General features: G+C 47.8%; 1 protein-coding gene across 1 annotated transcript in view; it reads right to left on the bottom strand.

Annotated features, from left to right (window-relative positions):
• The window catches only part of LOC133131592 (C-myc promoter-binding protein-like), an 88,652-nt gene that overhangs the window by 6,237 nt on the left and 68,752 nt on the right, over positions 1–13,663 (bottom strand). Inside the window, 10 exon segments of the mRNA XM_061246964.1 lie at positions 3,260–3,324; positions 3,460–3,622; positions 5,455–5,572; positions 6,204–6,458; positions 7,105–7,282; positions 7,866–8,036; positions 8,433–8,608; positions 9,635–9,738; positions 11,675–11,900; positions 13,640–13,663. The exon segment at positions 13,640–13,663 is cut by the window's right edge and continues 923 nt beyond it. Coding sequence (XP_061102948.1) covers positions 3,260–3,324; positions 3,460–3,622; positions 5,455–5,572; positions 6,204–6,458; positions 7,105–7,282; positions 7,866–8,036; positions 8,433–8,608; positions 9,635–9,738; positions 11,675–11,900; positions 13,640–13,663 — 1,480 coding nt within the window.

Here is a 13,663-nt window from a genome sequence, read left to right as displayed (position 1 = left end):
CACGCATTCACAGTACCATCGCGGCTCCTATAAGGACAGCACGTCTTTTGGATCCAATGCGTATGGACTCAGTAAGAGAACAAACATTCAGGCATAGCCAGTGTTTAGTTTAGTCTGAACTGTTTTTGTGAATCTGTGTTTCAATATTTACCATCCTACCATTGTAATGTGTTTGGTTAGCTACATATATATGTACGTGAATTGATTCGCCGTCTTTTGCGCATATATAGAGTAAAACTACGCAATTAGTCCCTTCTCACAGCTAACTCTAACTCATTACCACACCCAGAACTCTAGCTTACTCAAGCTAGCTACTCCCACCTTTCCTTTGTTCAAGCGACACACGCGCTCACGCGCGCCCACACACACACATACACACCCTAACTTAACCTACTAATTTACCCAACTAAATTCCCGTTAGTTTATCTGTTCTGTGTTTGTACGTTGTTTAATAAATATATTTTATTAAACCCCGGTGTCCGTTTTGGAATCACAAAGACATGAGAGCCGAGTTAAAGCAGTCTTTCGAAGAACTTCCAACCTTATCGGTGTGTTCAATCATTAATATTGGTTATTTTAATTATTAATTGAAATACTAAATTTGTGGTTGGATATTTCTGATAACAGTAATTTTATGAGACTGATTACTTTTTGCAGTTATACTGCTACATAACATTAACTGGCGCCCCGGTTTCGTAGAGAGTAAAATCCCTACCTTATTTGGCGGCCCGTGCGAGGACCCTACATAATTTGGAGCCCCGTGCGAGGACCCCTACACTAGCTACTGAAACGTTAAGCTGTTCAGCTTTGTTTATGTATTTGTACATCATGAATACAGGCTAACAACTACATTATGGTTCATGCCAATTCATATTGGAATTAGAAAACCAGTATCTGTAAATGCTTAACTAATTCTACGTTTATCCTATGGTTTCATTCCTTCATTCATTATCCTAACCCGCTTATCCTGAACAGGGTCGCAGGGGGCTGGAGCCTATCCCAGCATACATTGGGCGAAAGGCAGGAATACACCCTGGACAGGTCGCCAGTCCATCGCAGGGCACACACACCATTAACTCACACACTCACACTCACACTCACACACTCACACACTCACACACTCATACACTCATACCTATGGGCAATTTAGACTCTCCAATTAGCCTATCCTGCATGTCTTTGGACTGTAGGAGGAAACCGGAGTACCCGGAGGGAACACAGAGTGTCATGGTGGGAGGCAATTCTCACTGGTGCCACTAGTTGGCCGAGGATAATTGTTTCCACCTGTTCCTCGTTTACGCCAGGGGAATTACCTCCCGGGAGAGTATTTAAGACCAGCATGGACTAGTTTCTGTGCTTTTGTGTTCAACCGTTCGCCCTTGGCACAAAGCCGGTAAAGCGCCCGGTAGACTCTAAACCTATACGAGTCAGGTACGGTGCTGGTGGGTAATTCTCTCATTGCTAAAGTAAGAGAAATATCTAAAAGGTAAGGAAGGCGTACAGCTGGAAGAGTTGTGTGTGCTGGCGCCTTCCTCAAGGGTTTTGTTCTTTCTTTTGGACTCGTGTGAGTCGATGGTAGAGGGACGTTGTCCCCGGTGTTGTATTTTGGTTCGCATTTTTGTCCCAAGCTGCGCCTCGAGGTTTTTATTTTCGTGCCTAGCTTTTCTCGCTAGGTTGTATTTTCTTTTGGTTTTCACTCAGTGCCCAGCTATTTGGCACGGTACCAAGGTTATTGGTTCGCCCTGGTTACTTAAGGGTTGTTTTACGTTCGCTAGCCGTTTTTGAGCTACCTTTCTGTTTCCTATTTTCGAAATTTGGTTTGTTTAATTTCTATTCCTCCCATTGTTCCGGGAGAAGTCCTGTTCCTAGCTGGGTATCCCTATTTCGGTTCTCCCTGGGATTTAGTGACTAACACGTTCGCGTGTTGGTTAAAAAAGGTTCTACCTTTGGTCGCCCCTGGCTCTCCGCTTAGCTTCCCACGCTACACAGAGAGGCCCTGACCGACGGGGATTTGAACCCAGGACCTCCTTGCTGTGAGGCGGCAGTGCTACCCACTGCACCATCCGTGCCGCCTATTGGTTCGTTAATGTATAAATAATCATGTAAGTAATACCTTAGTTAGAAGTTAAGAAATTAACATTAACTAATGAAAAGTGAATTTAATGCTTAATTAATGCATTTGTAAATCATTCATTCATGTTAACAACTGCATCATTTAATGCCAATTCATGTGACTTTATTGTAAAGTGTGACCCAAATATCTTAGTGCCAGTTCACAAGCTACTATCCTGAAGCCAGATATTCCAAAAATAGATGGGATCGGGATTGGGATTGCACTGCACAGCGGCCATGAGAAACATGCATCCTGAGCCCATACTCACTGTATGTGCCCACACTCACTGTATGTGTTCCACACTCACTGTATGTGTTCCACACTCACTGTATGTGCCCACACTCACTGTATGTGCCCACACTCACTGTATGTGCCCACACTCACTGTATGTGTTCCACACTCACTGTATGTGTTCCACACTCACTGTATGTGCCCCACACTCACTGTGTGTTCCACACTCAGTGTATGTGCCCCACACTCACTGTATGTGCCCACACTCACTGTATGTGCCCACACTCACTGTATGTGCCCCACACTCACTGTATGTGCCCCACACTCACTGTATGTGCCCCACACTCACTGTATGTGCCCCACACTCACTGTATGTGCCCCACACTCACTGTATGTGCCCCACACTCACTGTATGTGCCCCACACTCCCTGTATGTGCCCACACTCACTGTATGTGCCCCACACTCACTGTATGTGCCCACACTCACTGTATGTGCCCACACTCACTGTATGTGCCCCACACTCACTGTATGTGCCCCACACTCACTGTATGTGCCCCACACTCACTGTATGTGCCCCACACTCACTGTATGTGCCCCACACTCACTGTATGTGCCCCACACTCACTGTATGTGCCCACACTCACTGTATGTGCCCACACTCACTGTATGTGTTCCACACTCACTGTATGTGCCCACACTCACTGTATGAGTCTCAATGGTTTTCAAGATCAATAATACTGTATTTGATACCATAGAATTAGCATTCGATTATAATGTATAACTGGTATCGGGTGTTTGGGGGCACTTACACTGTCCCAGCTTTGGTTCATTAATATGAATTGAGATATACCAGAGAATTTACAGATAACTTTAACGGCAAAGCAGTGAACGGTAAGAGAAAGGCATGTACTCACCGATGTCAATGTTATCTTTGCCCAAAGCCACTAAGGACAAGAACAGGATGTCTCTGTACAAACTCCTGCGGGGGGGAATAGAGAGGGGCTTCAGTCTCCGTTTACAGTACCCCCTACAGTACTTTAACAAAGCCCCAGAGTGGTCGCTGTGGAATTCGGTTCATGACCTCACTCCCCAGTGTGACCCGGTGACCTCTCACCTTTGCCTCCTGATCCCCAGGGTCTGTGCCAGCAGTTTGAGCATTTGGCTCATGGGCCGGTACACGTCGTTCTTCTGGATGCTCCTGACCACTCCCTGCAGAAGCTCCTCTCCAAAGGCCGCCTGTTCTTCCCTCACTGGCCGTGGTATTGGGTAGTTCAGACCTGCACATTTTAGGAAAATATTATAACATAATAATTGGTCCCTTTGAAATGTGAAATACTTACAAGGGCAGTTCGCCCAAGAATGAAATTAAAGTACAATATGTTTCCACTTACCTTGAGTACTATTTATCCATCCAGATGGTGTCGAGGAGATATGATAAGAATTTTCTAGATTGTAGATTCTACTTTTTAAGATGAATGGCGTGATATAATGGACATCAAAGATTATTCTTTTCTGGTAATTAATCTGCCGCTGCACTTGGCTCACATATCGAAAATTAGCCAGCTGTAAAGGTCAGTTAATGAAATTGTGTCAATGTACAATATAGGAACTACTTTAGAAGAAGAAGACATGGACAGTTTGCCAAAGAATACCACTGTGCTTCAGCGGAAACAGAAGCACACCAGTATTCTGTCTGTGCGGACAGATGGCAGGTTCCCACAGTAGAAGAAAAGGTTCTCGAGTTATTCCGAGGTTTGCAAGTAAATATTCGGAAAGAGAAGTTGCTGTTTTGAATGTGTCAAATGTACATTTTTGGCAGATTCATAGAGGTCCATGAAGACCATAGAGGTCCATAATATCACTGCCAACTGAATTTAAAAAAGTCAAATTGATAAAAATGTGTTGCATCTCTGCGAAACTATCTGGAGGCACCGATAGTACTCTGGGTAAGTGGAAACATACATTCATTATATTTTTGGGTGATATCGTTCACTCCTTTGCCAGCATGCAGCGGCTTGACATAAGCGGCCACTCCAGGTCCCTGCAAACCCCCAGAATGCCCTCCCCCCAGCTCACGGACGCTCAGGAAAGCAGGGGGCAGGGGACTGTGGGAAGGGTGGAGGCTCTGCCCTGCACTCTGAAGAGATCGGCAGACGTCCGGAAAGCAGGCGCTCGGGAATATTCATTAGGTCTCTCAGGCCTGTTTCTGATCCCGATCGCCATGGATACCCACACAAAATGGCATGACGGCCAATCAAAACGCGATCCTTCAGGTCGGAGTCTGGCCCTGCCTGCTCGTGAATATGCAGCGTTCTGCCACCGGGACTCTTAAAACGGCGAATAAAACGCTTCAGGAATGGAGAGCGGCTTAGGGGAATTAGCATAGTTTATATTATAACTTATGCCAGGTGGCGTGTAAGGCTACTGCATTATACAAACCATCCATACTAAATATTCATTAAAACACTTCAAGGGTACAACAACAGGGCCCTGGGAGTTTAGCTTGTGACACTCAAAAGGCCAGCTGCTCATCCACTACAACACGCTGCACAGTAACACACTGTCGCGTGTAATAAAGATGTATGTATGTGAGTTAGCAGGATATATGACGTTATTGTGCCGCGCTTTCAGCCCTTTAGGTAAACTCCATATTCCTGGCAGTCAGTGGAGCAGGGTATAATAAGCCAAGGGACACATTCACACTAGGGTAACAGTACCTACTGCACAGACCTCCTGTATTTCTTTACAGAATCGACTCATTGAATTTCAGCAACGCAATTATTGTCCAAGTCCAAGTATTTGAGAATATTGCATTACAGGTCTGATGGTGTTGGTGTATCGAGATTGGGATTGCATGCATTGAGCACTGCACAGCGGCCATGAGAAACATGCATCCTGAGCCCATACTCACTGTATGTGCCCACACTCACTGTATGTGTTCCACACTCACTGTATGTGCCCACACTCACTGTATGTGTTCCACACTCACTGTATGTGTTCCACACTCACTGTATGTGTTCCACACTCACTGTATGTGTTCCACACTCACTGTATGTGTTCCACACTCACTGTACGTGTTCCACACTCACTGTATGTGTTCCACACTCACTGTATGTGTTCCACAGGATGTAGAAGGGCTGGACTGGGTCCTGGTGCAGCTTCAGGTTGTCCCACAGAATCTGGATCAGAACATGCTTACTGTCCTCAGACATCCAGTGGCGAGGGATCTGCGGAGTGAAACAGAGAGAGACGCTCATTTCACTCAATGCACTAGCCTGCTGTGATCATGTTCTGTAACACACGCTGACTAAAGGAACACAAGCCGACTAAAGGTAACACAAGCTGACTAAAGGTAAAACAATGTGACTAAAGGTAACACAAGCTGACTAAAGGTAACACAACATGACTAAAGGTAACACAAGCTGACTAAAGGTAACACAAGCTGACTGAAGGTAACACAACGTGTCTAAAGGTAACACAACGTGACTAAAGGTAAAACGTGACTAAAGGTAACAAGCTGACTAAAGGTAACACAATGTGACTAAAGGTAACACATGCTGACTAAAGGTAACACAACGTGACTAAAGGTAACACATGCTGACTAAAGGTAACACAATGTGACTAAAGGTAACACATGCTGACTAAAGGTAACACAAGCTGACTAAATGTAACAACGTGACTAAAGGTAACAACGTGACTAAAGGTGACACATGCTGACTAAAGGTAACACAACGTGACTCAAGGTAACACAAGCTGACTAAAGGTAACACAAGGTGACGCTCTGTGGCTGGGTGATAAACTGGATTTGAGCAGGAATAGCAGACCCTGTTTTTGGCAGCACGGAGACGGCAGACTGACCTGGGAGCCGCGGTTGCAGTGGTCGGAGGTGAGCACCAGGCCCGGCAGGTTGCTGGGCAGGTCCAGCCGGCGGAAGTACCAGACCAGGTTCCAGAAGACGATGGGGTGCTGGTCCAGGACGCCGCGGGCGGCCAGCGCCTGGTCCCCCTCGTTCTCCAGCAGGCTCTCCAGCTCCTTCCACAGCACCAGCGGGCTGAGGTAGGGCACCGTGGCCGGGTCAGGGTCGTGCAGACGCCAGTCCAGACTCAGCAGGTCCTGCAGCACGGAGCGGTCGGTCGCTTTAACCCCCCGGGGTCCAGAGCCTCGCCGGCAAATTCACGCGATCGATTCACTTACCCGCCCTCTTCAGCGGACTACGCTATTTTTAAATTTATTTACAGTTTCACAGTGTAAGTTGTGAGCTGGGAATTAGACGGTTCTATCTCAATGTCATCCCTGGCACTCGGAGCTGCATGCAGCGTGACCTCAGCCGGCCTGCTCGGGTTGCCGTGGCGACCAGCGGCGTATCTGAAGCCGAGTGCCATAATCGGAAACAGGTTTCGTCTGTGCCCAAATTAGTTTTCTTCCCAAAAGGTGACAAATCATATTCGGAAGATGAATTCAGCGGAAAGTGAGTGCAAACAAAATTTGTATATGTTTGAATGAAATTCCTCTAATCATTAAATTTACATTTTTGTCATTTGGCATAAACTTTTAATCCAAAGCAATTTACAAGTGCATAGGTAAATAGACCTAGATTAAGATGATTTAGATTCAGAATCAGAATCAGATTCAGATTCAGAGCTAGATTCAGAATCAGATTCCGATTCAGAGCTAGATTCTGATTCAGAATCAGATTTAGAGCTAGATTCAGATCCAGACTCAGACTCAGTGTTGTGTCTGTGCGCCCTTAGTGACTGACCGCGGCCTCGTTCAGCCGGCTGGGCAGGCTGCCGGTGGGGACGGTGGGGAGGCCGGCTCGCAGGGGCTCCTCCAGGGGCTGGAAGGCGCTGACGCTGCGGACCATGTGGGCCCCCGGGGACAGGGCTCCCTGCCGACGCTCCGTGGGAATATCAATGCAGCGCGCCGGGGCGTAGCTGCTGCAGAGACACACACACACACACACACACACACGCACACACATACACACACACACACACACACACACACACACACACGCATATATACACACACACATATACACACACATGCACACGCACACACATACACACACACACACACGCACGCACACACATATACACACACACACACACATGCACACGCACACACATACACACACACACACACACACACACACACACAAATACACACCATGAGTGAGGGCTGCTGTGTTATTGTGAGTTTTGGGAGGGGGAGGGGGGTGTCATCTGTACTTGTTGCATTCCGGCTGGGTGATGTGGGAGAGGGGAAGGAGATGTCTATGTATTTGTGTGTGTGTGTGTGTGTGTGTGTACATGTGTGAGTGTGTGTGTGTGTGTGTGTGTGTGTGTGAGTGTGTGTGTATGTGTGTATGTGTGTGTATGTGTGTGCGTGTGCATGTGTGTGTATATGTGTGTGTATGTGTGTGCGTGTGCATGTGTGTGTATATGTGTGTGTGTGTGTGTGTGTGTGTATGTGTGTGTACGTGTGTGAGTGTGTGTGTGTGTGTGTGTGCTGCTGTACCTGTCTCCCTCGGGGCATTCCTGCAGGGTGATTCTGGGAGAGGGCGGAGAGAGGAGCGCGGTGGTGGGCCCGGGGGTGGAGAGCGTGGACGTGCCCGTCCCCAAACCCGTGGAGACGGAGAAGGACGAGGACAGGGCATCCTCCGCCGAGGGACTGCTCTTCAGGAAGAGCCTGAGAGACGGATGACCGAGCTGGTCATGAAGCTGTTGTAACTGGGTATGAGCTGGTCAACCAGCATGGCTACACTGGTCATAAAGCTGGTCTGGCTTGCCTGAGCTTGTAGCTGACTGTTTCAAAACATAGCTTGAGCTGGTGAAACCTTGTCAAGCTGGGAGCTGGTCTAAACTGGTCGACCAACTGCCAGCTGTTTCAAAACATAGATTGAGCTGGTCAAACTATGTCAATCTGCAAGGCGGTCTGAAATGGTCAACCCACTATACCATAATAAGCGATTTCAAAACAGATGTCTTCTTCAGCAGGGTGGGGAAAGTATATTGTATAAAGGACAGTGCGGTGCGTGCTGTTGCGCTCGACTGAGTGCGTTGACGTTAGCACGTTAGCTCGTACCTCCCAGGCCTCCGCAGGTCGCGGATCTCCACGTTGAGGAAGGGCAGGAAGGGGTTGGCGCAGAAGGGGCAGGTGGTGTTGAGGTTGGAGTCGTCCGCGGTCCAGCCGGCCATGATCTCCTCGTCATACACAAGGCAGTCACAGGTCTTACAGCGCGAGCAGCTGGAGATCAGCACCTGGTCACACCCCACAGAGGTCAGAGGTCAGAGGTCAGACACACCACACAGACCCTAAACAATAACCAGATCATCAGCTCCTGTGTTTCTTCCATCCTCTCTGCTTCTCAGAGGCTCTGGCAATTGCTAACAGGTGTTTCTGCTGCTAGATACACTCTCAGAAATAAAGTTACAAAAAGTGCCTAAAGAGGTACAAGCTCATCGCTTGGGCGGTCCCCTAAAGATACATAAAATTGTACCCCTAGCCAGCAATATACAATTCATTTGTACCTTTTGTGCTTGGAAAACGTACTGATTTATACCCAGAGAGAACAATACTGTACTTTCAGGGTACATTTGGGAAATGTTATCCTTGAAAAACAAAAAACTTCCACTGTTACTGTATTTCTGAGTGTATGGTGAGTAAAAAGTTTACATTTCGGCTTTGATAGTATAGAGACAGGATGTACAAACTTGAGAATAAGGAGTCGAATATTTAGCGAGTCTACGCTGTACGAAATCAGCGTCCTCTAAACCCGCGCCCTCCCCAGCTCAGCCCACCAGTCACCGGCTCGGGGAGAGGGGAAGAGTGCTGGGGTGTTCTGCAGACCAAATATGTCAAATATGTAATTATTTCAGATTGAAATAATATTCTGTGCTCAACTGATCTTGCCTGGCCCAATTGAGGCAACCAAGAGGACCAGAAGGTGGCGTTTGTACTTTTTGCGTATTGTATTTCATAGGTTAACACCAGCCGAGCTCAGAGAAAGCGTACATAAGTATTCTTTTTATTTTATATTTTAAAAAGTACAAAAGTATTTGAATCCAAAATAATTACATATTTGACTGAGGTCTTCTATGAGGATGAATGTAACAGAAGTTACCGTTGCTATGTAAAGTGAATAAATATGGAATATTTTAGCTTTAATAGTAGAGAGAGAGAGAGAGAGAGCATAACAAAGTATATATGGAGTTGAACATATCACTACAGTCTACTCAACACTATCTGCAGGATGAACGTGTTTGTTGGCTTGGCCCGGCGCTCACCTCCATGGCGTAGTTGTGAAAGATGCTGGTGCTGCTGGTGTGGTGGGAGGAGCCCAGCTCGGACCGGTCCGGCAGCGTGAAGCTGGACGGCGACGCCGCGCAGCCTGGGGGGCGGGAGAGCGACACGGTTTAACACGCGAGCCAGGGCACACGCGTGTGCTCGCACACACACACACACACACACACACACACCCCGGCAGAGATTCCAGCTTAAGCCGGTCCAGCCGGTTTGAAGCTGTTTTTCAGCTGGTCCAGCCGGTTTGAAGCTGTTTTTCAGCTGGTCCAGCTGGTTTGAAGCTGTTTTTGAAATGGTCCAGTTGGTTTGAAGCTGGTTTGGAGATGGTCCAGTAGGTTTTGAAGCTGGTTTGGAGAAGGTCCAGCTGGCAACAAGACCATGTTCGGCTGGCGGGCCAGCTTGGTACAGACAACAAACCATCGCCAAATTCCAGATGATATCCAGCAAGAGCAGAAGCTGGTTTCAAGTAGATAACACCTTAGGCTGATAGCTGGAATTTCCACCAGGGGACACACAGAGGCACAGAGTCTGCATTTTCCCTTACGTTTTACGGTTACCATAAATAAACTTACTTTATAATGAAAAAAAATCTACAAACTACAACAAGAGTCCAAAGCACATCACCTACACTCTCTGACAAAACGTTTATTTGGCTTATTCTCATACGGGAACCCTTTTGTGTTTTGTCACGGAAACCAGGTATTTCAATCACAGGGAATAAAGTAGGCCACCGTTTTTGATGGAAGGTGCTCTATTTGTGGAAGGTTCCGGGCCCTTTCGGCCCTCGGGTGATTTGGGAGGCTCTGCGCTGGCAGCTGCAGGGCTGAGAGGTCTGTAATATCCCTCGAGTGCTGGGCCTGATTTTCGCCCTTGCGCGGGAAGTGCTCTTCAGAGCTGGCCGCGGGGGGAACTAATCAGCGAGGAGCCTGTCGGGGAGAGAGGGGGCGGGCGTGACGCACCCCTCAGTAACGACGGTGGAGCCGTTTTGCATGATTGAAGAGCACCCGGAATCAGAGGGCCAGGCTGGTCCAGGCACGCTCCATACACACCGTCCCCTCCGAGAGTATCAGGACAGCGAGGCCAATTCCTGAGCTTTTGCACTTTTGTACACTGAACACATGTGGGGTTGAGATAAAAGGATGAACAGGAGACAGAGAGTGCAGAATTTCAGATGGTATTTACACCCTGATGTGTTAAACTACTTAGCACCTTTGGTATCAGACCACCCAATTTTTAGGTGAGTAAAAGCAGATCCCTTGCAATAACTGCATCAAGCCTGCGACCCCTTGACATGACCAAACTGTTGCGTTCTTCTTTTGTGATGCTTTTTACCGCCTCTTTCAATGGTTGCTTGCTTTGGGGAGTTTTCCCCTTCAATCTCCTCTTCAGGAGGTGAAATGCATGCTCATGCTCAAGGTCTGGCCAGTCTAAAACCTTCCACTTTCTCTCCCTAATGAAGTCCTTTGTTGTGTTGGCAGTGTGTTTTGAGTCATTGGTCTTGATGAAGTTCCTCCCAATTAGTTTGGACGCAAGTTGGCAGACAGAATGTTTTTGTACATATTTTGACCTCAAACTCAGTTGTCTTCAGTGTACAGCAAAAAAGCAAAGGAATTGACCCTGCTGTTCAATACTTTTGGAGGGGACCTCTGGCAGTCGCACGAGGCACGTTCTTAGGGCTGTTCACCATGTCAGCTTTGGGATACGGGCCCTGCCTGCGCAGTTGTTTCAGGCAGATGGGACTCTGTTTTTACAATGAGACAGTTTTATAGTGAATCCCTCCCTTCCGGGTGACACCTCAGCCAATTGTGTTCCACCCTGACAAGACTCCCAGCGCCAATGGGCAGTAGTACCGACAGGGTTTGAAATGAGACCATGGCAAAAAGCGCAGCTTTGAGCTAAGCGCTAAGCCACTGGTCCCAACTACTGACCTGGGATCAGCTCGTCTGACTGCAAACGCATCGCCAGCAATTAGACAAACCTGAAGCTGATCCAGGATCAGCTGACGGAGACGGAGTCTACGGTACCTGCAGGGTAGGGCTGATGGCTGGACCTGGGGAGCGGCGTGTGGTTCGGGGCGCGGCCCAGGGCAGGGCTCTCCGAGCGGGTCAGACAGGGGCTCCTGCGGGGCCCTTTCCGCTGGGGGGAGGAGAGACCCCCAGGGTCCGGGCTCGACTCCTCTCCCAGCAGGGATGAGCTGTCCGGGTCGCCCGCGCCCAGGGAAGACACGCTTCTCCGATCGTAGTTCGCGTCCTGATTGGTCAGATATGCAGAGGGACAATAATTGGACCAATCACACACAAGACATGACAATATCTATACTGCCATTACGGTGTTTAAATTGGTCTGGATAAAACTGTCAAATGAAAAAAAGAATAACGGATAATGTCACTGTATAAAATTATAAAAAACTGCTTCAATAAAACAGGTGTCAGTTTAAATACCGGTATAACAGGCTACATCACTTCATGAGGCTGGACGTAGAAAAAAACCTTCAATAGCAGTACAACCAATTCCACTTTGTGCTCTTCCAACCATTAAAGCCATATTTATTCCTGCTGTTTCAACTTTAGGCTATACTGCCCTCTTCTGGGAGATCTACAGATCATATTGCATGAAAGAGTATTCCACTCACAAGAGAAAAAGTACAATGCCTTTCGGGGAAAACATTAATACGATTCCCAAATCCTATCAGAAATCCATCCATCCATCCATCCATTATCTGAACCCGCTTATCCTGATCAGGGTCGCAGGGGAGCTGGAGCCTATCCCAGCATACATTGGGCGAAAGGCAGGAATACACCCTGGACAGGTCGCCAGTCCATCGCAGGGCACACACACCATTCACTCACACACTCATACCTACGGGCAATTTAGACTCTCCAATCAGCCTAACGTGCATGTCTTTGGACTGTGGGAGGAAACCGGAGTACCCGGAGGAAACCCACGCAGACACGGGGAGAACATGCAAACTCCGCACAGAGAGGCCCCGGCCGACGGGGATTCGAACCTAGGACCTCCTTGCTGTGAGGCGGCAGTGCTACCCACTGCACCATCCGTGCCGCCCCTATCAGAAATTTAAAACAATTTTCATTTAACCCTTTGAAGCCAAGAGTAAATCACAGTTGCATAACTGACTTATTTCTAAACATAGGAAAGTTTTCTTTTTTTGTTATGCAGGGAGACTTGTGACTCCCAAATACAAGTGCATCTCAAAAAATTAGAATATCGGGGAAAAGTTCATTTCTTTCCGTAATTTAATTAAAAAAGTGAAACTTTCATATATTCTAGATTCATTACACATCAAGTTAAATATTTCAAGCCTTTGTTTTAATCTTGATGATTACAGCTTACAGCTCATGAAAATCAAAAATTCAGTATCTCAAAACATTAGAATCAAAAAAAGGATTTATAATACAGAAATGTCAACCTTCTGAAAAGTGTGTTCATTTATGCACTCAATAATTCAGGCGGGCAATCATGGGGAAGACACTCATTGACACCCTCCACAAGGGTGGTGGGTAAGCCACAGAAGGTCAAAACTCGAAACTGTATCATATAGCAGAGCGACACCTGAACAGCAGCAGAGCTACACCCGAACAGCAGCAGAGCTATACCCGAACAGCAGCTGAGCTACACCCGAACAGCAGCTGAGCTACACCCGAACAGCAGCAGAGCTACACCCGAACAGCAGCAGAGCTACACCCGAACAGCAGCTGAGCTACACCCGAACAGCAGCTGAGCGACACCCGAACAGCAGCTGAGCTACACCCGAACAGCAGCAGAGCTACACCCGAACAGCAGCTGAGCTACACCCGAACAGCAGCAGAGCTACACCCGAACAGCAGCTGAGCTACACCCGAACAGCAGCTGAGCTACACCCGAACAGCAGCAGAGCTACACCCGAACAGCAGCTGAGCTACACCCGAACAGCAGCAGAGCTACACCCGAACAGCAGCAGAGCTACACCCGAGCGGGACGCCCGGCCTCACCTTGGTGGGCGAGGCGTAGGTGGC

Source organism: Conger conger, chromosome 6 (genome assembly GCF_963514075.1).
Source record: "Conger conger chromosome 6, fConCon1.1, whole genome shotgun sequence".
Lineage (NCBI taxonomy): Eukaryota > Metazoa > Chordata > Actinopteri > Anguilliformes > Congridae > Conger > Conger conger.
Note: the sequence above shows the minus strand (reverse complement) of the source record. Positions and strands in the feature narration are given on the sequence as shown.